Consider the following 21,804-nt stretch of genomic DNA (forward strand, 5'->3'; position numbering starts at 1 on the left):
TACTGTGTCGTCAAAGACAACCGTAAATATAGGAGCCTGTGTATAAAAGCCTGTGTGTTGGATGTAGCCAAACAGACAAGCATGTTGACATTACCTGGTGACCTCTATGAGGAAGGGCTATCTGATCCCTCAATCAAACTAGGTTTTTCACCAGCGAGACAGGAAATGGGTCATCAGTCAAACAGGAACACACACAGGGCAGATTGATAACCAGGGGGTCTGTTTTATTCTTAGGTTTCTTCTAATGGCAGGGTAATAACAGACAAATACACTCCATGAAGACCCTTAAAGGGCCAATCAGTCTTTTACACAATGACAGTTTAATAGGTCCTGCTTTCTGAATAGTCTCTCCACTGACATTTACATTTTTTTCGAAGTACCCCTAGTCAGAGTTGATGGTGGTGGGTGATTGAAATATTTACTACCCATTAGGGATAAAATAGTGGCAATTTAAAACTACCTTTATCTGAATGACAAGTAAAGAAAACAACGGGAGAAATGTACTAACTCAGATATATCACTTGGGTGATGAACCAACGAAGTGCAAGCCAGTTCCAACAGGATCTACCATGGTACACTCTTAGAAAAAGGGTTCCAAAAGGGTTCTTCAGCTGTCCCTATAAGACAGGGGTGTCAAACTCATTCCACGGAGGGCCTAGTGTCTGCAGGTTTTTGGTTTTTCCTTTCAATAAAGCCCTAGACAACCAGGTGTGGGGAGTTCCTAACTAATTAGTGATGTTAATTCATCAATCAAGTACAAGGGAGGAGCGAAAACCCGCAGACACTCGGCCCCCCGTGGAATGAGTTTGACACCTGTGCTATAAGAGAACCCTTTTTGGTGCCGGGTTCTACCTGGCACCAAAAGGGTTTTCTACCTGCAAAAAAAAGGGTTGGGACAGCCGAATAACCCTGTATGGTTCTAGATAGCACCTTTTTTTTCAAAGAGTGCATGCCCTTGACGTCGGCTAATGGGTATCCTAATAAATCAAAAATCAAACCAAAATGCTATAGATCTGATGTAAATCCTGTTCAAGACTTTCAGTACCATAGACATAGAATCTCCATGTCAGCCATATTGAGTGTACCGATGAGTATTCTGTAAAATGACTGAGGAGCTTTGTACCCATTGTATTCATTCTATTTCTATGTTTAGAGGTAAATACTGCTAATGGGGCCCCATTCTAGTCATTCTATATCTATGTTCCCTTACATAAAAACCACATGGTTTCACATGTGGAAAATCACAATTTCACGTTAAATTTCACGTGTGAAATAACGTGAAAACGTTTTTTTTTTTAACACTTCACATGTCCCATTCTAGTCATTGTATTTCCAGGTCAAGAGGTAAATACTGCTATAGGGTCAATTTTGGTCATTTTATACCTATGTTTATAGGTAAATACGGCTATAGGGACCCTTCTAGTCATTCTATATCAATGTTTAGAGTTAAATACTCCTATAGGACACATTCTAGTCATTCTATATCTATGTCTAGAGGTAAATATTGCTATAGGTCCCATTCTAGTCCTTGTATTTATCTGTTTAGGTAAAGGCTGCTGTAGATCTGTGGTAAGTACTGTGTAAGACTTCCAATACTCACTGACGAAGGATGTCTCTCCCAGGTACCCCCTGCGTCTGAGCGTCACCTCCAGGAGTCTGGCGTCCTCATCCACCAGATAGTACTCCTTCTCCAGGCTGATCCACGACCAGTTGAGCCGGAATGGCTGCGGCTTCAGCTTGTTTCCACCTGGAAGACACAACTTTGACATCAGTTTTTGTAAACTCATTGAGCCCTATGACAAAAGACACAGATATTTTAAATTGTGAAGGGTAACTTGATAACTTAATTTGGGCTTACCCCCAAATCCTCCATCACAGGCCTCTTGAGTGATGCCTTGTTTCTAATTTCCTCTCTCACTCCATTGTTCTCCCCCCACCCCCCACTCTCAGACAGTGCCTGGCAAGGGTTTCTCACCTCCTCACCCAGATATGTGTGTCAGTTCCCTGGCTCCTTTGGCAGGGTTGCCTGCCCCTGGCTAGACTCTTACCTCCTTACCAGTCTCAGGGAATGGGCCAAAACAGGACAGAGAGAGAGAGACCCGTTTTTAATGGATCACTTGCTGACAGTGACTCAGATAGCTACTGTAAGTGACGGTCTGTTCAAGGGAATCCCTGTCTGTCTGTCTGTCTGTCTGTCTGTCTGTCTGTCTGTCTGTCTGTCTGTCTGTCTGTCTGTCTGTCTGTCTGTCTGTCTGTCTGTCTGTCTGTCTGTCTGTCTGTCTGTCTGTCTGTCTGTCTGTCTGTCTGTCTGTCTGTCTGTCTGTCTCATTCTCTCTCTCTCTCCCTCTCACTCTCTGTCACCTCTGACCCAAACCAGACAGTATTAGCAGAGGGGTTAAAGGTGAGGTGCAGAGAGAGGCTCCATTACTCCTGGTGACTCATTGACATGGCAGCCCCAGCCATATCCTTTAAGCACCAGCGGTATCCCTTTAAGCACCAGCAGCACCTCTGAGGGACAAGGGTAACTTCATGTCTACTTCAAATCAAATTTATTTATATAGCTCTTCGTACATCAGCTGATATCTCAAAGTGCTGTACAGAAACCCAGCCTAAAACCCCAAACAGCAAGCAATGCAGGTGTAGAAGATTACTTCATGTCTATAGGTTTAAAATATACATTTTACCCCTTGGTGTTAAACCTTAATATTGTGAAAGTAGCTCACATTTGTTGTGGTGAAACTAATGATTAACTAATTAGTTCTTACAATGTTTGAGTCTGTGCACCATGCACATGGAAACCTCTGACTTGAGATTTGAGATTTGCACCTGGACAGGACCCTCTGTAAAACCTCAGATTTAAAGCGATTAAGACTTAGGTCATTTTTCTCAGCTTGAAGTGTATCTACCTCATTAGGCCCCATGAAGAGAACAGGTGCCATAAAACACACATATGAACCAGACCTGGGTTCAAATACTATTCTAAATAATTTCATAATTTCAAATATGTTGTCTGGTCTCTATTAAGCTTACCTGACGCAATGGGACCAATATAACAGTCCCAAAAGTACAACCCCCCTTTTTAAGGAATTCATTAAGATATCAGACAGTATTTGAACCCAGGTCTGAAGCTCGTAGTCACCTGGCACTGATCCCCATTGACCATACGTTGCTTCCTCTGCCCTTAATCCATACTATCTCATGACTCCTTTATCCTTCAAAAGAAAGTATTCCACTCGCCGCTTGACATTGGCCACTCTGGACAGACGGAGTTACTTACTTAGCCGGTAACTTTCTTAATGCTTAAATCTTAATCCCATGCTTCTTTTTAATAACTGCGGCCAAACGTCCAAACGCCTTGGCTTATCCCCTCTCTGACAGGCCCTAGGAGGGCCCTTGACCTTGTGTCTGATTGGCCAGAGCTTAGTGGGTTCAGAGAGCCGCGGAGGTTAGAGAGGTTTTGGTCAGTTTTGCACCGCTGGTCACAGTGGCAGAAAGGCCTTATTAGCCTGTTATTAACCTGACCCCTGAGTCTAACTCTGATCAGCCATGGAGGAAGTAGGTCAATGTCAAGAAAATACCCTTTCATATGAACCCTTTACTTCCTTTAGTGTAGCACCATGGTGGTTGTGGTCATAAGAATATCATTCTATTTCTATGGTTGTAGCGCCAGAGTTGAGGATTTGGTAGGTAGACTGAGAAAAGACCGTGTGATATTAACCATTGATATCCCTCTGACAGAAGAGTGCTAGTGTTAGCCTAGTAGCATAGTGGTTGCAAACATATGGTGGTGGATTTGGTTAGGTCCTTGTCAAGAATGAAATACCCTTGATATTATTAACCCTGTTGTGTCCTTGAGGTTTCTCAAAGGTGCTCTAAATTCAATGTATTATTATGTGTTATTAATATCATTATTATCGCAGTCTTGTAGCATGATGGTTACAGCACCAGAGTCGAGGATTTGGTAGGTCAATGCGGAGTCCCTTTGGATATTAACCCCTACATAACAGCACACTAAGGAAAGGAAGCAGAACCAATCCTCTGAGGGGTGACAGAGAACCTGTGAGAGGAGGCTAACTAAAGAAATAAACTCTCACTAGGCTTTATGGAGGACAACGGCATGGAGCATCTGGTTCATTCATACAATGAGCCTGCATTGGGGTTGGTTTTTCCTGGCTGAGGGAGAAAGGAGCTGTGGGCGTTCTGCTATGTGACTGGGGAGAATGAAAACACTGGAGGGAGGAGATGGGGCCACTTCCTCAAACCCACATGTCAACATGGCGCGCCGGGCCAGCACTGAGACACAACAGGGCCAGGATCAAACCACACTCCGCCAAGCCTGGATGTCAATGACGGTGGATTGAATTGAACTGATACCAACTAGTGGATTTTTGGGGTTAAATTGGTTAAATTGGATCGTTTCACTCTGTTGTTCACTCTAAAACACACGCATGCACACACACACACACACACACACACAACACACACACACACACACAAAAGCCATCCTCCAAGCTATAGTATAGTAGCCATGGAGTCCCAGTTTGACATAGGAGCCCCTAGCACCTAGCGGTAGCTATCTTTGACCATGCTCATGTTTCTGACAGCTCCGGCTAAAAATACAGGAAGCATTCATCATGTTTGTCTCTGCCTGCCCCAGATTCCACCACGCTTGATGAGTGTGCATGTGGCCAATTGATAGACAAGACGAGCCAGCTAACTTCAGTTATGTTTGATTAAGTGTATTTTCATTTAGTCTGAGTGGAAATATCAAACACCTCTTGAGCATCTTTGAAATGTAAAATGGAAGTGCAGCGACTGTTGACTTTCGTCCGTCACTGTACTTATAACGCGCAGTGCACATAAACGAAATGCTACAAGACACATTAGTCACACCTCAGTCCATCACATTAAGTATAATAATCACTTATCAAGGAAGAAACTTGATTTATAAAACCTGTATACCTTTCTGCTCATATCTCCTCAAACCCACAGAATCTGAAGGAGTGTTTCTGTCCAGAACAGCACGTGTTCCTAGGCAGGCTGCCCAGTTTACACAGAGCTGATATTGTGTAACGGGCTTCCTCCTTCTCTTCATCCGAAGAGGAGTAGCAAGGATTGGACCAAAGTGCAGCGGGGTGTGAATTCATAATGATTTATTAAACAAAACGACGAAACACGAAATAACACTTAGAAATACAAAATAACAAAACGAACTAAACAGACCTAAACTACGAACTTACATGAAACGAAGAACACACGAACAGGAACAGACAAACCGAAACAGTCCCGTGTGGTAACATCTACTGACACGGAAGACAATCACCCACAAACAAACAGTGAGAACAACCTACCTTAATATGACTCTCAATCAGAGGAAACGTCAAACACCTGCCTCTAATTGAGAGCCATACCAGGCAACCCAAAACCAACATAGAAACAGAAAACATAGACTGCCCACCCAAAACTCACGCCCTGACCAATAAACACATACCAAACAACAGAAAACAGGTCAGGAACGTGACAGAACCCCCCCCTCAAGGTGCGAACTCCGGGCGCACCCCTACAACTCAAGGGGAGGGTCTGGGTGGGCATCTGTCCGCGGTGGCGGCTCCGGCGGTGGACGAGGACACCACTCCACCACTGTCTTTGTCCCCCTCCTTAGCGTCCTTTGAGTGGCGACCCTCGCCCCCGACCATGGTCCAGGAACCTTCACTAAGGCCCCTCCTACATAGAGGAGACAGCTCAGGACAGAGAGGTAGCTCAGGACAGAGAGGTAGCTCAGGACAGAGAGGTAGCTCAGGACAGAGAGGTAGCTCAGGACAGAGAGGTAGCTCAGGACAGAGAGGTAGCTCCGGACAGAGAGGTAGCTTAGGACAGAGGGACAACTCTGTACCAATGGCAGCTCCGGACTGGGTGGCAGCTCCGGACTGGGTGGCAGCTCCGGACTGGGTGGCAGCTCCGGACTGGGTGGCAGCTCCGGACTGGGTGGCAGCTCATGACTGGAGGGCAGCTCATGACTGGAGGGCAGCTCATGACTGGAGGGCAGCTCATGACTGGAGGGCAGCTCATGACTGGAGGGCAGCTCATGACTGGAGGGCAGCTCATGACTGAAGGGCAGCTCATGACTGTAGGGCAGCTCATGACTGTAGGGCAGCTCTGGCAGCTCCTGACTGGCTGGCGGTTCTGGCAGCTCCTGACTGGCTGGCGCATCTGGCAGCTCCTGACTGGCTGGCAGCTCTGGCGGCTCCTGACTGGCTGGCGGCTCTGGCGGCTCCTGACTGGCTGGCGGCTCTGGCGGCTCCTGACTGGCTGGCGGCTCTGGCGGCTCCTGACTGGCTGGCGGCTCTGGCGGCTCCTGACTGGCTGGCGGCTCTAGCGGCTCCTGACTGACGGACGGCTCTAATGGCTCGGGACAGACGGGCGGCTCTAATGGCTCGTGGCAGACGGATGGCTCAGAAGGCGCTGGGCAGACGGATGGCTCAGAAGGCGCTGGGCAGACGGATGGCTCAGACGGCGCTGGGCAGACAGATGGCTCAGACGGCGCTGGGCAGACAGATGGCTCAGACGGCGCTGGGCAGACAGATGGCTCAGACGGCGCTGGGCAGACAGATGGCTCAGACGGCGCTGGGCAGACAGATGGCTCAGACGGCGCTGGGCAGACAGATGGCTCAGACGGCGCTGGGCAGACAGATGGCTCAGACGGCGCTGGGCAGACAGATGGCTCAGACGGCGCTGGGCAGACAGATGGCTCAGATGGCACTGGGCAGACGGATGGCTCAGACGGAGCTGGGCAGACAGGCAGTGCAGAAGGCGTTGGGCAGACGGCCGACTCTGACCCGCTGAGGCGCACAGTAGGCCTGGTGCGTGGTGCCGGAACTGGTGGTACCGGACTGGAGACACGCACCTCAAGGCTAGTGCGGGGAGCAGGAACAGTGCGTACAGGGCTCTGAGGACGCACACGAGGCTTGGTGCGTGGTGCAGGCACTGGTGGTACTGAGCTGGGGCGGGAAGGTGGCGCCGGATATACCGGACCGTGTAGGCGTACTGGCTCCCTTGAGCACTGAACCTGCCCAACCTTACCTGGTTGTATGCTCCCCGTCGCCTGACCAGTGCGGGGAGGTGGAATAACCCGCACCGGGCTATGTAGGCGAACCGGGGACACCATGCGTAAGGCTGGTGCCATGTAAGCCGGCCCAAGGAGACGTACTGGTGGCCAGATATGTAGAGCCGGCTTCATGGCACTTGGCTCAATGCTCAATCTAGCCCTACCAGTGCGGGGAGGTGGAATAACCCGCACCGGGCTATGCACACGTACAGGAGACACCGTGCGCTCTACTGCGTAACACGGTGTCTGCCCGTACTCCCGCTCTCCACGGTTAGCCTGGGAAGTGGGCGCAGGTCTCCTACCTGCCCTAGACCCACTACCTCTTAGCCCCCCCCCAAGAAATTTTTGGGTTGTACTTGCGGGCTTTTCGGGCTTCCGTGCTAGACGCGTCCCCTCATAACGCCGGTTCCTCTCTCCGGTTTCCTCCAGCTGTTCCCATGGGCGGCGATTAACTCCAACTTTAGCCCATGGTCCTTTTCCTTCCATGATCTCCTCCCAAGACCAGAAATCCTGCTTCGTGCGCTGTCCGTTAACCCGCTGCTTGATCCGGGTTTGGTGGGTGATTCTGTAACGGGCTTCCTCCTTCTCTTCATCCGAAGAGGAGTAGCAAGGATTGGACCAAAGTGCAGCGGGGTGTGAATTCATAATGATTTATTAAACAAAACGACGAAACACGAAATAACACTTAGAAATACAAAATAACAAAACGAACTAAACAGACCTAAACTACGAACTTACATGAAACGAAGAACACACGAACAGGAACAGACAAACCGAAACAGTCCCGTGTGGTAACATCTACTGACACGGAAGACAATCACCCACAAACAAACAGTGAGAACAACCTACCTTAATATGACTCTCAATCAGAGGAAACGTCAAACACCTGCCTCTAATTGAGAGCCATACCAGGCAACCCAAAACCAACATAGAAACAGAAAACATAGACTGCCCACCCAAAACTCACGCCCTGACCAATAAACACATACCAAACAACAGAAAACAGGTCAGGAACGTGACATATTGAGCTTAGTGAGCCTGTATTTTGTGTCAGATAGGATTATCATATGAACATAGTCAGCGACAAAAACTCTAAAAAAAACTCTAAAAAACTCTAAAACTCTAACTCTATCGTTCTGGCATCCAGACTGGCAGTCTATCTGACAGCTTCTGATTTCAGCTCTGACACTGTTACCCTCAAGGCATTTAGTAATCGGGTAATAATGCCATTTTGTCTTGAGTATTGCATAGAAATACCTTCAATTTCTAACGTGGTGTAGTTTATCTGGTGAAATACTGTAGATGATGAGACTATGTAAGTAAAATAATATTGAAAACAAAGGAGTCAATTGACCTGTAAGAATTAGAAACAGACTATTCTGCACTGAGGAAATTAATTAATATGAGCGCCAATGACAATATTTTATTTAATTGATCAGCTGCTGTTATTTCTCAATTGTCACTCAATTATCATTGTGAAATAAGGTCTTGGAGTTCATTTGAGTTTAAATCCTCAGAATAACCTAAATCAACAGGTCGATAAAATAGGACAGATGAGATTCAAGGACATATAGCATTTACCACCTGACCTGACGCCTGTTAAAAAACAGAGTTGGATTGCCGCCCGGGGGGCGGATGGGAGTCAATTGAAAAAAGAGCTGAGGAAAAGTCTTCCCTAACCATGTCTCCATTTCCCAGACCTGATAGAGATACTGTATGTTGTGACACCATGACATCGCTGTGACGTTATACATACATCATGTTATACATAGATGCACAGCCAGTGGAGGGGACCTCAAAGCCCTGGCTGTGTGATATCTGAGCCTTTGAAAACTCTATGACAACTATGACAAAGGCAATGTCGTCATCATCCATATATTTAGTGTGTCGTCCAAGAGAGTTGGCTGGCAGGCAGGCCTCAAAAACAAATCAGCACCTGCTACAATGACACAAGCACACAAACATACCCTTTAACAAATGACAAGGTGATATCATTACAATCTGAGCTGTCTGTGTATAATCCATTACACTAATCTCACATTCCATCCCCCAGGTGGACATGATCGGAGCCATAGACATGACCGTGAGATAGGGGGCTTCAGATCCGGCCGGTGTGACACTTCAGTCAGCCATTGTCATGAAAATGTGTCCACTCTGCCCACAGTGAAGCTAAAGCTCTGCACCTTCAGTGGGGTCAATAGAACCGGAAACATCTGTTTTTCAAGTAATAAGAACATATAAAAAAACGCCTCTCTCTCTCTCGCTCTGTGTCTCAGAGAACTCCTGCCAGAACTTCAGATTCCGGAAAAAGAAGCTGAGTGACAGCTGTGCCCTCCCACCCCATCTCTCTGTCCCTATGTTGGCTTTGTCCCTCAAGGATGAACAAGGGACAGCAGGCCACTGTCTGGGTGGCCCACAGCCCACTGTTCTGGCATGTCCCTCTGCCTCCCTCCCTGCCTGCCTGCCTGCTTTCATTTCTCAAACTCAGAGGAGGGGATCCTCTTCTGGCTCCTTTTGTGAATCCTGTCAGATACCGTGTCCAGACCTGGCATGGAATCCAACTACACCAGACACGGATCCAGTGGTGTGTTGTCAAGCACACTATACACTTTCTGCTTTCCATTAGAGAAGGTCACATCACTACCACTGATTCAGATGAACCTAGTGAAAATGAGTGGTAGCCTTTCAGTGTTTGTATAAAACTCCATCTCAAATGATATATAGACTGATTAGTGCTCAGCGCTGCTGCCTATTTAAATGAACTGAGGCGTCTTGCAGAAGTGGAGAGGGACTCCTTCCTTGGTATTTATGAGAGCAATAACGTGGATAGAGTATGTAAGGCTAAGTAATGGCCACATTCCCTCTGAACCAGGTGTCTCTGCTGGGACTTTCATAAAGTTACAGGAATAGATCAAAATGGAGGGGTTCTGATGTCTCTAACTGATTTACGAACTCATTTATTACAATCTTTCCAACTAATATATCAACCACACTCCCAGCTCACATTTCCTTTGCATTTCAAACTGACAATAATAATAATTCTCACCATCAGATGAAATGTTTTATAGAAGACGGCATTTTGGAACGCCCCTGTTTTAGGCTCTTAATAAATTTGTCATTGGAGTGACTTATTAATGCTAGGCTAATCGCTTGAGTAAGCAGTGAGCACGGACAGTATATCACAGCCACTGCTAAGTGTTGGCCCCTGGACATTTTTCATGTTCTTAGACCTGAGTGAGAAGACTGGATGTTTTCCAGGTATGGGGCTCCCTACGGTGCAGCCATCTTTGGATAACTAACTCACGCGGTAGCTAGCTAGCTTGCCCCCCTATGCTCCAACAACATGTAACTTTAGTGGCTAACAGGTCAAATTAATTTACCACTGTCATTTTAATGACCTGTCAGGGGATTTGCCAAGATTCTCAAGATGGTCTCCTGTGAGTCCCGATGCCTGAGGATATAATGGAGACATCAGTTAGGTTCATTCCGTTTTCCAAACATGTTTGATTGTATCTCCTGACTGTACATCAGAGGAGGCTGGTGGGGGGAGCTATAGATGGATGGACTTATTGTAATGGCTAAAATGGCATAAATGGAACGAAGTCAAACGTGGTTTCCATATGTTTGATGTGTTTGATACCGTTCCATATTCCATTCCAGCCATTACAATGAGCCTGTCCGCCATTGCTAACTACCAGCACCTTAGCTAACTAGGTCCCATTGTTGCAAAGAGTTATGGGATATAAGATAGCCTTGTTTTAACCTTTGTCATCTTCAACCTAGACCATGATCAGCAATCCATCCATAAAGCAACCAGCAGCCCTACAGAAAACCCCCTCGGTGTCCTTTCATTCCACATTCTTCATCAGGTCATCAGGTCCTATTTACATTGCTACAGTATTCATAGCCATACATAGATATACTTAGGATAGTGGGTGGGACTCAAGAGGAGGGGGGGATATCATTGGTCAGAATGAGGTTTTGACAGCCAAGAGAATGATGCAAGGGTGAGCAACAGAAAGTGGCGCCCATGTAAGTACCGCTGAGTGACAGGAATGAGGACCATGATTATTACATTTCCTCATTCCTCTTTTTATTTATACTGGGTCACATTGCACTCTGCACTCTGCAACATGGCCCGGTGTAAACTTGCAGAAATGTACATTTTAGTAATTTAGCAGACTCCCTTATCCAGAGTGATTTGCAATCAAATAAAGTAGGCAAAACAACCACATATATACTAAAATAATAATAATGTTTTATTGTCACATACACCGGATAGGTGCAGTGAAATGTGTTGTTTTCACAGGAGGCTGGTGAGGGGAGGACGGCTCATATTAATGGCTGGAATGGGATCAAACACATGGAAACCATTTGTTTGATGAGTTAGAAACCATTCCATTAATTCCATTACAGCCATTACTATGAGCCCGTCCTCCCCAATTAAGGTGCCACCAACCTCCTGTGGTTGTTTTACAGGGTCAGGGTAGTACGGCGCCCCTGGAGCAAATAAGGGTTAAGTACCTTGCACAAGGGCACATTGCTAGATTTCTCACCTTGTCAGTTCAGGAATTCAAACCAGCAACCTTTGGGTTACTAGCCCAACACTCTAACCGCTCGGCTACCTATGGCCCTTATTATTACAGTCCCTGCAGCTAAAACCATCAACAACACCTGTGTGAATATAGATTTCACATGTGGTCCATTAATTGAGTCATTATATTGAGGTGTATGATCAGAATTTCTATACAATTTATTCAATTACAACAGCTTTCTCTTTTTTTAACGTTGGCGCTACAGAACAGAAAGTGAATTCTCAAATGCCAGAGTTCTCAACTTAGTTTCCTCTGGGGCATTCCGAAGATCCCATGGTTGGGATTCTGGATTGGAGGAGCCAGGCATATTAATAGATCCTATTGGCCACTGCCGTGTACTGTAAAATAACTCTGACTCCAGAACAGTGACCTGATCTGGGTCGGAAAGGCAGCATGCCGCACATCACAAGGTGACAGAGAGACTGGGTCACCCCCAATGGTGCCACTGGCGCTTATTGCATCATTTTGGAGAAAACTAACCTAACTGTCCATGGCAACTGGCCAAAATGAATCATTTAATCATATATATACACAACACTGAGTGTACAAAACATTAAGAACACCTGCTCTTTCCATGACATAGACTGACCAGGTGAATCCAGGTGAAAGCTTTGATCCCTTATTGATGTCACTTGTTAAAGTCACTTCAATCAGTGTGGATGAAAGGGAGGAGACAGGTTAAATAACTATTTTTAAGCCTTGAGACAATTGAGACATGGATTGTGTGTGTGCCATTCAGAGGGTGAATGGGCAAGACAAAATATGTATGTGCCTTTGAATGGGGTACGGTAGTAGCTGCCAGGCGTACTGGTTTGAGTGTGTCAAGAACTGCAACGCTGCTGGGTTTTTCACGCTCAACAGTTTCCCATCTGTATCAAGAATGGTCCACCACCCAGAGGACATCCAGCCAACTGTGGGAAGCATTAGAGTCAGCATGGGCCAGTATCCTTGTGGAACACTGTTCTGAGGGCAAAAGGGGTGCAACTCAATATTAGAATGTCTTGCACACTCATGCCATTTAGCAGACACTTTAATCCAAAGCAACTTACACTCATGCTTGCATACATTTAATGTATGGGTGATCCCGGGAATCGAACCTATTATCCTGGCATTGCAAGAACCATGCTCTACCAACTGAGCTAAATGAAACGACTAAGTGGTGTCAAGATTCTTAGTGAATCCTAACAGAACGTACCAACTGAGGGAAGGAGTGATAGAAGAGAAGAAGAGAGAGAGGAAAGGAGAGGTGCATCTGCTAAATGACTAAAATTTAAATATAAATGAAAGAGAGGATAGATACTGACTTTATAGCTTAAGTGGAAGACATACAGATGTGGGATCTTAATTTGATCACCCTGTTGCAGGATAACTTTTCTGCGATGTAGGAAATTTAAAACATGTTGTGTATTTGAGGTTTGAAAAATGCTTCTGACATTTGTAATTTACACTCCGAAATGTCAGACTTAATTTTCCCTTGCAAAATTTTTTATTGACCCCTACAAAAATGTCTATTAATTGTAAAAATAATTCACATTTCCTGTTGTTGAATGGTTATTTTCCTGCTGTAGCAAACTGGCTCAAATTAAGACCCTACATCTGTGCAGAACAAGTGTGCAAGTGACACATCTTTAAACAGACAGCGAGAGAGTAGAATATAATGGAAAGTACAGAATATAAAGACACTTTTAAAAGAAAGTATGGGGAGCAGCAGACAGCTTTGCCATATGGAAGCAGATATGAATAACCTCTAGGGGCCATACATCATAACACCAACACTCTCCCAACACTCTCCCAACCCCAATAAATCTATCTGCCTCGTGTCAGGAGGCAAGGAGAGAGCGAGAGAGAGGGAGAGGAAGAAGCCTCCGCCTCACAGTCACAGTATACATGAAGGTAGACCTTCAACTGGCACCAGGGGACAGTAAATCGTTGGCCGGCTGTTGACATGGCTGACAGGTTAGATCCGAACACACACTTAGGAAGTCATGATGCCTGCTGTGTAAAATGGCCGCGACCCACTCAAGCCTCATTCACTGTCTCTCACTGCCTCGACAGCACACAAACCTACATTACTGTTATGTGCTGTGCACTAGCCCTTTGGGAAACAAATGTTTTAGCATGGGAACAACTATGGAAAATCATACATGCTCTCTCTCTGTCGCTCTCTCTTTCTCTCTCTAAAAAATACTATTTCCCTCCTCTGAAAAAGTGCCAATCTACCCCTCTGGAACAGAACAGGGGGCTGTAATGTAGTCAAACGTTCCTGTCTGAGTATTGGCTTTGATTTCTGGGGGTTGTGAGTGGGGTCTGTGGGGGACTATGAAAGGGGATACCGCCGGTCCTGGAACTCTCCCAGTCCAATACACCTGTCTACTAGTGTTCCAACTTCCCTTCCAGGTATGTCTGTGTGTGTGGCAGGAGACGGGAGTCTTGAAGGCAGGAAGCACATTCCTTGTTCCCAGGAATGATCGCATAACCTCTGCCACTGGTCTACTATCATTCACCATGCAGCAGGAGCCTGGAGTGAAAGGGGAAGCTACCAGATTATAAAACCGAGAACGATTCAACTCTATTCAACACAGGGAGGCTATTTTCAAAATACAACCAATTAGCATGACTATATATATGTACATTTTTATCATTGCTATTGCTATGAAAACTAAAACGGCATGACCTCCGCTTGCATAACGTATTAACCTTGGCAGAGTTTGTCTGGAAGCTAATATTCACTATCTACTAGCCTATCATTTTCTTAACGAGCGCTCTTAAACAAATCTGATGTAGACTTCCCATATCTATCTAATTACCTGAATAAGCTTAAAACTCTGATGTAGACTTCCCATATCTATCTAACTACCTGAATAAGCTTAAAACTCTGATGTAGACTTCCCATATCTATCTAACTACCTGAATAAGCTTAAAACTCTGATGTAGACTTCCCATATCTATCTAACTACCTGAATAAGCTTAAAACTCTGATGTAGACTTCCCATATCTATCTAACTACCTGAATAAGCTTAAAACTCTGATGTAGACTTCCCATATCTATCTAACTACCTGAATAAGCTTAAAACTCTGATGTAGACTTCCCATATCTATCTAACTACCTGAATAAGCTTAAAACTCTGATGTAGACTTCCCATATCTATCTAACTACATGAATAAGCTTAATACTCTGATGCAAGACTGTTCAGGAGGAGTGTAAATTGTTGTCGTATTGTTGTGCTGATTGGATCATATAGTTACGCTGATTGAATCGTATAGTTGTGCTGATTGTATTGTATTGTTGTGCTGATTGTATGGTATTGTTGTGCTGATTGTATTGTTGTTCTGATTGTATTGTATTGTTGTGCTGATTGTATTGTATTGTTGTGCTGATTGTATTGTATTGTTGTGCTGATTGTATTGTATTGTTGTGCTGATTGTATTATATTGTTGTTCTGATTGTATTGTATTGTTGTGCTGATTGTATTGTATTGTTGTTCTGATTGTATTGTATTGTTGTGCTGATTGTATTATATTGTTGTTCTGATTGTATTGTATTGTTGTGCTGATTGTATTGTATTGTTGTGCTGATTGTATTGTATTGTTGTGCTGATTGTATTGTATTGTTGTGCTGATTGTATTGTTGTGCTGATTGTATTGTATTGTTGTGCTGATTGTATTGTATTGTTGTGCTGATTGTATTATATTGTTGTTCTGATTGTATTGTATTGTTGTGCTGATTGTATTGTATTGTTGTGCTGATTGTATTGTATTGTTGTGCTGATTGTATTGTATTGTTGTGCTGATTGTATTGTATTGTTGTGCTGATTGTATTGTATTGTTGTGCTGATTGTATTGTATTGTTGTTCTGATTGTATTGTATTGTTGTGCTGATTGTATTGTATAGTTGTGCTGATTGTATTGTATTGTTGTTCTGATTGTATTGTATTGTTGTGCTGATTGTATTGTATTGTATTGTTGTGCTGATTGTATTGTATTGTTGTTCTGATTGTATTGTATTGTTGTGCTGATTGTATTGTATTGTTGTGCTGATTGTATTGTATTGTTGTGCTGATTGTATTGTATTGTTGTTCTGATTGTATTGTATTGTTGTGCTGATTGTATTGTATTGTATTGTTGTGCTGATTGTATTGTATTGTTGTGCTGATTGTATTGTATTGTTGTGCTGATTGTATTGTATTGTTGTGCTGATTGTATTGTATTGTTGTGCTGATTGTATTGTATTGTATTGTTGTGCTGATTGTATTGTATTGTTGTGCTGATTGTATTGTATTGTTGTGCTGATTGTATTGTATTGTTGTGCTGATTGTATTGTGTTGTTGTGGTGATTGTATTGTATTGTTGTGCTGATTGTATTGTATTGTTGTGCTGATTGTATTGTATTGTTGTGCTGATTGTGTTGTTGTGCTGATTGTATTGTATTGTTGTGCTGATTGTATTGTATTGTTGTGCTGATTGTATTGTATTGTTGTGCTGCTTGTATTGTATTGTATTGTTGTGTTGATTGTGTTGTTGTGCTGATTGTATTGTATTGTTGTGCTGATTGTATTGTATTGTTGTGCTGATTGTATTGTATTGTTGTGCTGATTGTATTGTATTGTTGTGCTGATTGTATTGTATTGTTGTGCTGATTGTATTTTATTGTTGTGCTGATTGTATTGCATTGTTGATGCTGATTGTATGTTTTTAATGTTGTAATGTTGTATTGATGCTGCTGCCTTCTTGGCCAGGTCTCAATGGGCCTTTCCTGGTTCAACAGGTAAAAAGACAAAGGAGGAAGAAAACCCCTTCAGATGTCTGGGCGAGTCTGGGCGAGTCTGACATTGTTCTGTTTAAGGGGTTACTACTGGCCTCTGGCAGGGTAGGCCCTGGCCTGATGGACCACTCGTCTGTAGACAGTCCTGGATGACCGAAGAGGAGTAACCCCAACTGACACACTGAACTTCATTACTGGGATAGAGCTCAGAGGCTAACAACAGTTGTGCCATTAGACTAGTTTATTCTGAAGAGGCTATATGGTCATTGAAAAATACATCTAGTCTTTTATGATAGAATGACACTGCCTTTCATCCAAGCACCTGGTCATAAACCTATTATCACACAGGGATAGCCAACAATAACAAAAACATTCAAAGGTGGGCATTTTGAGCGAGGCAGAATTCCCTCCCTTCCAGGTCAGGGCTTGCTGTGTCTTTCAGCAGGGAAGGAGGGCTGACACTAGATCAATAATCAGTTATCTGTGTAGTGAATGTAATAATACCCTGTCCTCCTAACCCTAACCGTTCTAACCCGTTCTAGCAACTCCTCCTTGAGTCCATCACTCAACAAAGAGGACATCTCTACATAGCCATAGGCCTGGAGATGAGGGAGTAGGTCTATACCTCAGCTCACCTTATCCATCAGAGTCCCTCATAATCTCCCCTCAGAACAGAACCAGTGGGCTGGTTGGGTCGTTATGGGCCTCAAGGGGTAAGGTATTCCCTCATCAAATAATACATTAAGGTTTGAATGAAGGGAACCTGTCTGAGTTTGTCACTTATGATTCAGTCAGTCTGCTTATTGTTGTATAACATTGACATCAGTTTCTAAACAACCATTTCCAAAATGCATTTACATGTTTTAATTGCTACTCCTCAGGGCTGACTGATGATTTACGCATTCCTCCGTCCATCGGATCTCCCCGAAGGGTGAAAAGTTAAACAGGCACTCCGCAGGGCCTCCCTCTGGGGTCCTGACAGAAAAAGGACAGCATATGCTACCAGGACTTGGAATGTGGCCACTGTCCATTTCAAGAGACAAGACTTCCCGCAGTGTGGCAACTGCTGACCCCTTTCTTGAACAATGCAGAGACACTGGGAAGTCATCACTAAACCCCCACACACACACACAGCCGTGCTATGGGTAGAGCCGCCGCTGCCTCTGTGTCTCTCGACACCTGCTGGGACTGGGGAATACTTCCTCCCCCTTTCATCCCCCTTTCCTCGCCCCATCACCACTCTCTCCACCATGGAGACTGTAAGTCTCTAAAGGTAAGGAGATTGAGTGTGTACCCATCCATCGCATGCAAGACTGTGTAACTTACATGTGTGTGTAGCTTCCCCCCTTTTGGAAGCCAACCACTTGATTTCGTCCCCATGTTATAATGGCATTGAACATGTCATCCTCCTTAGGAGAGTGGGTGACCTCGACAATTTATTGTTAAAACGAGAGGCTGCCTGGATCTTTAATTTAAAGACCCTTGCTCCCTTCGGTCTCAACGTAGACTTTGATCTGAAGCCATTCTTGTGATTATTGTGATTTAGCTATTCATTGTAAATGTTTGTAGGCCTATGTAGCCAAATTGTATCTATGATCGTATGCTGTCCATTCATGTTTTTTATATGTTATTTTTACATCTGAGAATTAACCAATGATATCAGGCCACACCCGGCCATGATTACAGACACCTGTGCGTGTCCTTTGACACTATATAAATTAGTGACCCGCAGTGTTTGTCATTATACCCTGATGAAGACAGCTTCTCTGTCGAAACGTTGGATATTAGGTTATTAAATTATTGCATCTCAGCTCCTAGAGTGTGCTTTTCTTTTTCATGTGTAGCTTGACAAGAATTCTAATCTTTGAAACATATACTGGTACAGAAAAGGCAGGTACAGTATGTATTGAAAAGGGAGGATGCATACCGGACCGCTACACATACTGTAGGTATTGGCTGACTGTCTAGGGAGGCTGAGGTCGTGTGTTGCTAGGCAGGTTTGTGATGATATGTGTTTAACAAGCCTGTCCCTTAGAAAGCTATGGGATGCCTCCAAAATGGCACCCAATTCTCTATATAGTGCACTACTTTCATAATTTCATAATTAATAAACATTATAAAAAATAAATAAACTGAAATGACGGTGTTTCTATGTCAAATAGTTGTGTTATTGTGACAGAACAGAGGGCTGACACTAGATCAATAGTCAGATGCAAACTCCAAATGTAATACATTTACAACTCTATCTGACATGGTACAGGTGTCTTCTTTTTTTAAGCCCATAACCATGTGTGTGAGGTGTATACTTTTGTTTCAAAGTAGATTTGTTTAAGACTACCAAGAATCACTCTGTATGACCCTAAAAGGTTAAAGACAGCTGCAACTTTAGCCCACTGCAGTAAAAGGTTAAAGACAGCTGCAACTATCAATGTATCTGCAGGTCTATTTCCTCATTGGAAACATGTTCATCTGAATGATGAAAGGATTCAACTCAGTAATGACACTTCCGTATTCATTTTGGTGTGCAGCTAGAAAGTGTAAAATGGGGGGTACCACGTAGAGTAAAAGGCACATTTCACACAGTATCTGACTCAGCTGAACCCCCTCTCTCTCTTCTGGTCTCTCCCTCCAAAACACCCAGGACCAGAGCCACCGTCACCCTGCCTGGACCCAGTTCATCCTGCCTGGACCCAGTGCAGCCTGCCTGGACCCAGTGCAGCCTGCCTGGACCCAGTTCAGTCTGCCTGGCTCTCCTTGTCAGAACCCCAATCAACGGATGTGCCCACTTGCCCCAGGAAGGCCTGGGCAGCTGTGGTGTAGCCAGGGTGACACCGCTCCAGCAAATCAAATCAAATTGTATTAGTCACATGCGCCGAATACAACAGGTGTAGACCTTACAGTGAAATGCTTACTTATGAGCCCCTAACCAACAGTGCAATTTCAAAAAATACAGATAACAATAAGAGAGATACAAGTAATTAAAGAACAGCAGTAAAAAATAACAATATATACAGTGGGGTGCCGGTATAGAGTCAATGTGCGGGAGCACCGGTTAGTTGAGGTAGTATGTACATGTAGGTAGAGTTATTAAAGTGACTATGCATAGATGACAACAGAGATTGGCAGTGGTATGGAGAGCGAGGTCAATGCAAATAGTCTGGGTAGCCATTTGACTAGATGTTCAGGAGTCTTGTGGCTTGGGGATAGAAGCTGTTCAGAAGCCTCTTGGACCTAGACTTGGCGCTCTGGTACCGCTTGCCGTGCGGTAGCAGAGAGAACAGTCCATGACTAGGGTGGCTGGAGTCTTTGACAATTTTTAGGGCCTTCCTCTGACACCGCCTGGTATAGAGGTCCTGGATGGCAGGAAGCTTGGCCCAAGTGATGTACTGGGCCGTTCGCACTACCCTCTGTAGTGCTTTGCGGTCGGAGGCCGAGCAGTTGCCATACCAGGCAGTGATGCAACCAGTCAGGATGCTCTCGATGGTGCAGCTGTAGAACCTTTTGAGGATCTTATTACCCATGCCAAATCTTTTCAGTCTCCTGAGGGGGAATAGGTTTTGTCGTGCCCGCTTCACGATTGTCTTGGTGTGCTTGGACCATGTTAGTTTGTTGGTGATGTGGACACCAAGGAACTTGAAGCTCTCAACCTGCTCCACTGCAGCCCCGTCGATGAGAATGGGGGCGTGCTCGGTCCTCCTTTTCCTGTAGTCCACAATCATCTCCTTTGTCTTGAGGTATGCTAACGCTTCATCACCACTTCACACATAAAGGTTATGCTAACACTATGCTACGATATATCACTACATTCCCCTCAAGGTGGGGGACGAGTGGAGAGCTTAATTCAAAGGAATTCAGTCAGGGTCTCAACATACTATTGAGAGTAAGAATAGTAGAATACACAAGGTGCAATTTCGACATTTGGTTGTGCATGAGCAGTTTTTTCTCATTATGTCAGTCACTGACAGTCACTCATTTAGCCCATGGCAGCTAACAATTTTTAGATTGGTAAGTTAGTCCAGTCAGCTATTTAAACTTGTTGTAATCATGGCCGAATAATGGCAAATGTGTAGAATTGCAGGAAATTAACTTTAAAACTAAAATAAGGCTCTACACTCTCGCATAGGGCCCCCAAAAGGCTAGGGCCGGCCAAAACACCCACTCCTGACCAACACCCAGGGGAAATACCCTGACCTCTCGCTCTTTCTCTTCTTACCAATAACACATTATTTATGACATGTTGTTTCAATACAGCAATAAAACTCTACAGGGAGACAATGCAGCCATTTTGACTATTTTCTATGTGAATTTTGCACACGTAGGGTGTAAATAGTATTAGTTTTAAGGTATTGTTCATGGTGACTTCTGCTGCAGACATTTATTCTATAGAATCTAGAATGTCCAGCGGTGTTTCTCACACACATAAAAAAACACAAAACGTTTATGTGCATATTCGCTGACCAACAATGCTGTGTCAACTTGTTCCTACATGCCAGTAACAGACTCAGGCAATTGTTGCCTTTTCATGCCTTTATTTGATGTTACTCGGTGTGTGTGTGTGTGGTGTGTGTCCTACCAGCCCTGACTCAGTGCTCTGCACATGTTAAACGTAGTCAGACAGAAACAAAGTCCCATTAGACAGATGGCAGAGAGGTATAGAGCCAACCCTGCACCTGGTTCAGATGTGCTGGCTAGAATCTCAAACAGGACAGTGGGACAGACTACACTACAAACACAGGGGATTGTGGAGCTAATTGAAGCCTTTGTGTCCCCTTCCTGTTGTAGCCAGACCCTCAATTACAGACAGCCCTGAGAAAGAAAGCCCTATTATCCATTAAGGCTATACTGTCTGAGAGCGACAGCCATTTATGGCCATCTGGAATTGAGCATGTTCTGCTTTGGTAGAGTAAGAGGACGTGTCCATCCAAAACATATGGAAACTTTGGGAAGACACATGCATTAAAAAATATAAATAATTAAGAAAATAAGTCTCAGTATTTCAGCATGTGTGGATCGGGACAGTACGGGAAAAGAATTCCTTGTTGTAATATCTTCAGAAACTAGTTAACAACCTTTCTCCCACTCTGTTCTCACAGCCAATTCTCTGTCCTAACAGGAGAGTTAATTACTGGGAGTGAATGCTAACATGAAGATGAAAGGGTTAACTTAGGAGGGGTTAAACTTGGTGAAAACAACAAGAGGAATTGACCAAAAGGCCATGACACCTAAACCGTCCTTGGCCAACAACCATGGTGATGACGATGATGATGATATTGTGCTAGCTAGCTAGTCCTCAATCCAGCATAAAAATAGCCCAAACTTTTCTTACAGTGTGTCAAGGAGGG

The 21,804-nt window shown here is 44.4% G+C and overlaps 1 protein-coding gene across 1 annotated transcript in view; it reads right to left on the reverse strand.

Annotated features, from left to right (window-relative positions):
• LOC120034752 (FRAS1-related extracellular matrix protein 2-like) overlaps window positions 1–21,804 on the reverse strand; it is a 51,908-nt gene that overhangs the window by 23,190 nt on the left and 6,914 nt on the right. The window contains exon 3 of the mRNA XM_038981357.1: window positions 1,601–1,747. Within this exon, the coding sequence (XP_038837285.1) occupies window positions 1,601–1,747 (147 nt within the window). The remainder of the gene's footprint in view (window positions 1–1,600; window positions 1,748–21,804) is intronic.

Source organism: Salvelinus namaycush, chromosome 42 (assembly GCF_016432855.1).
Source record: "Salvelinus namaycush isolate Seneca chromosome 42, SaNama_1.0, whole genome shotgun sequence".
NCBI lineage: Eukaryota > Metazoa > Chordata > Actinopteri > Salmoniformes > Salmonidae > Salvelinus > Salvelinus namaycush.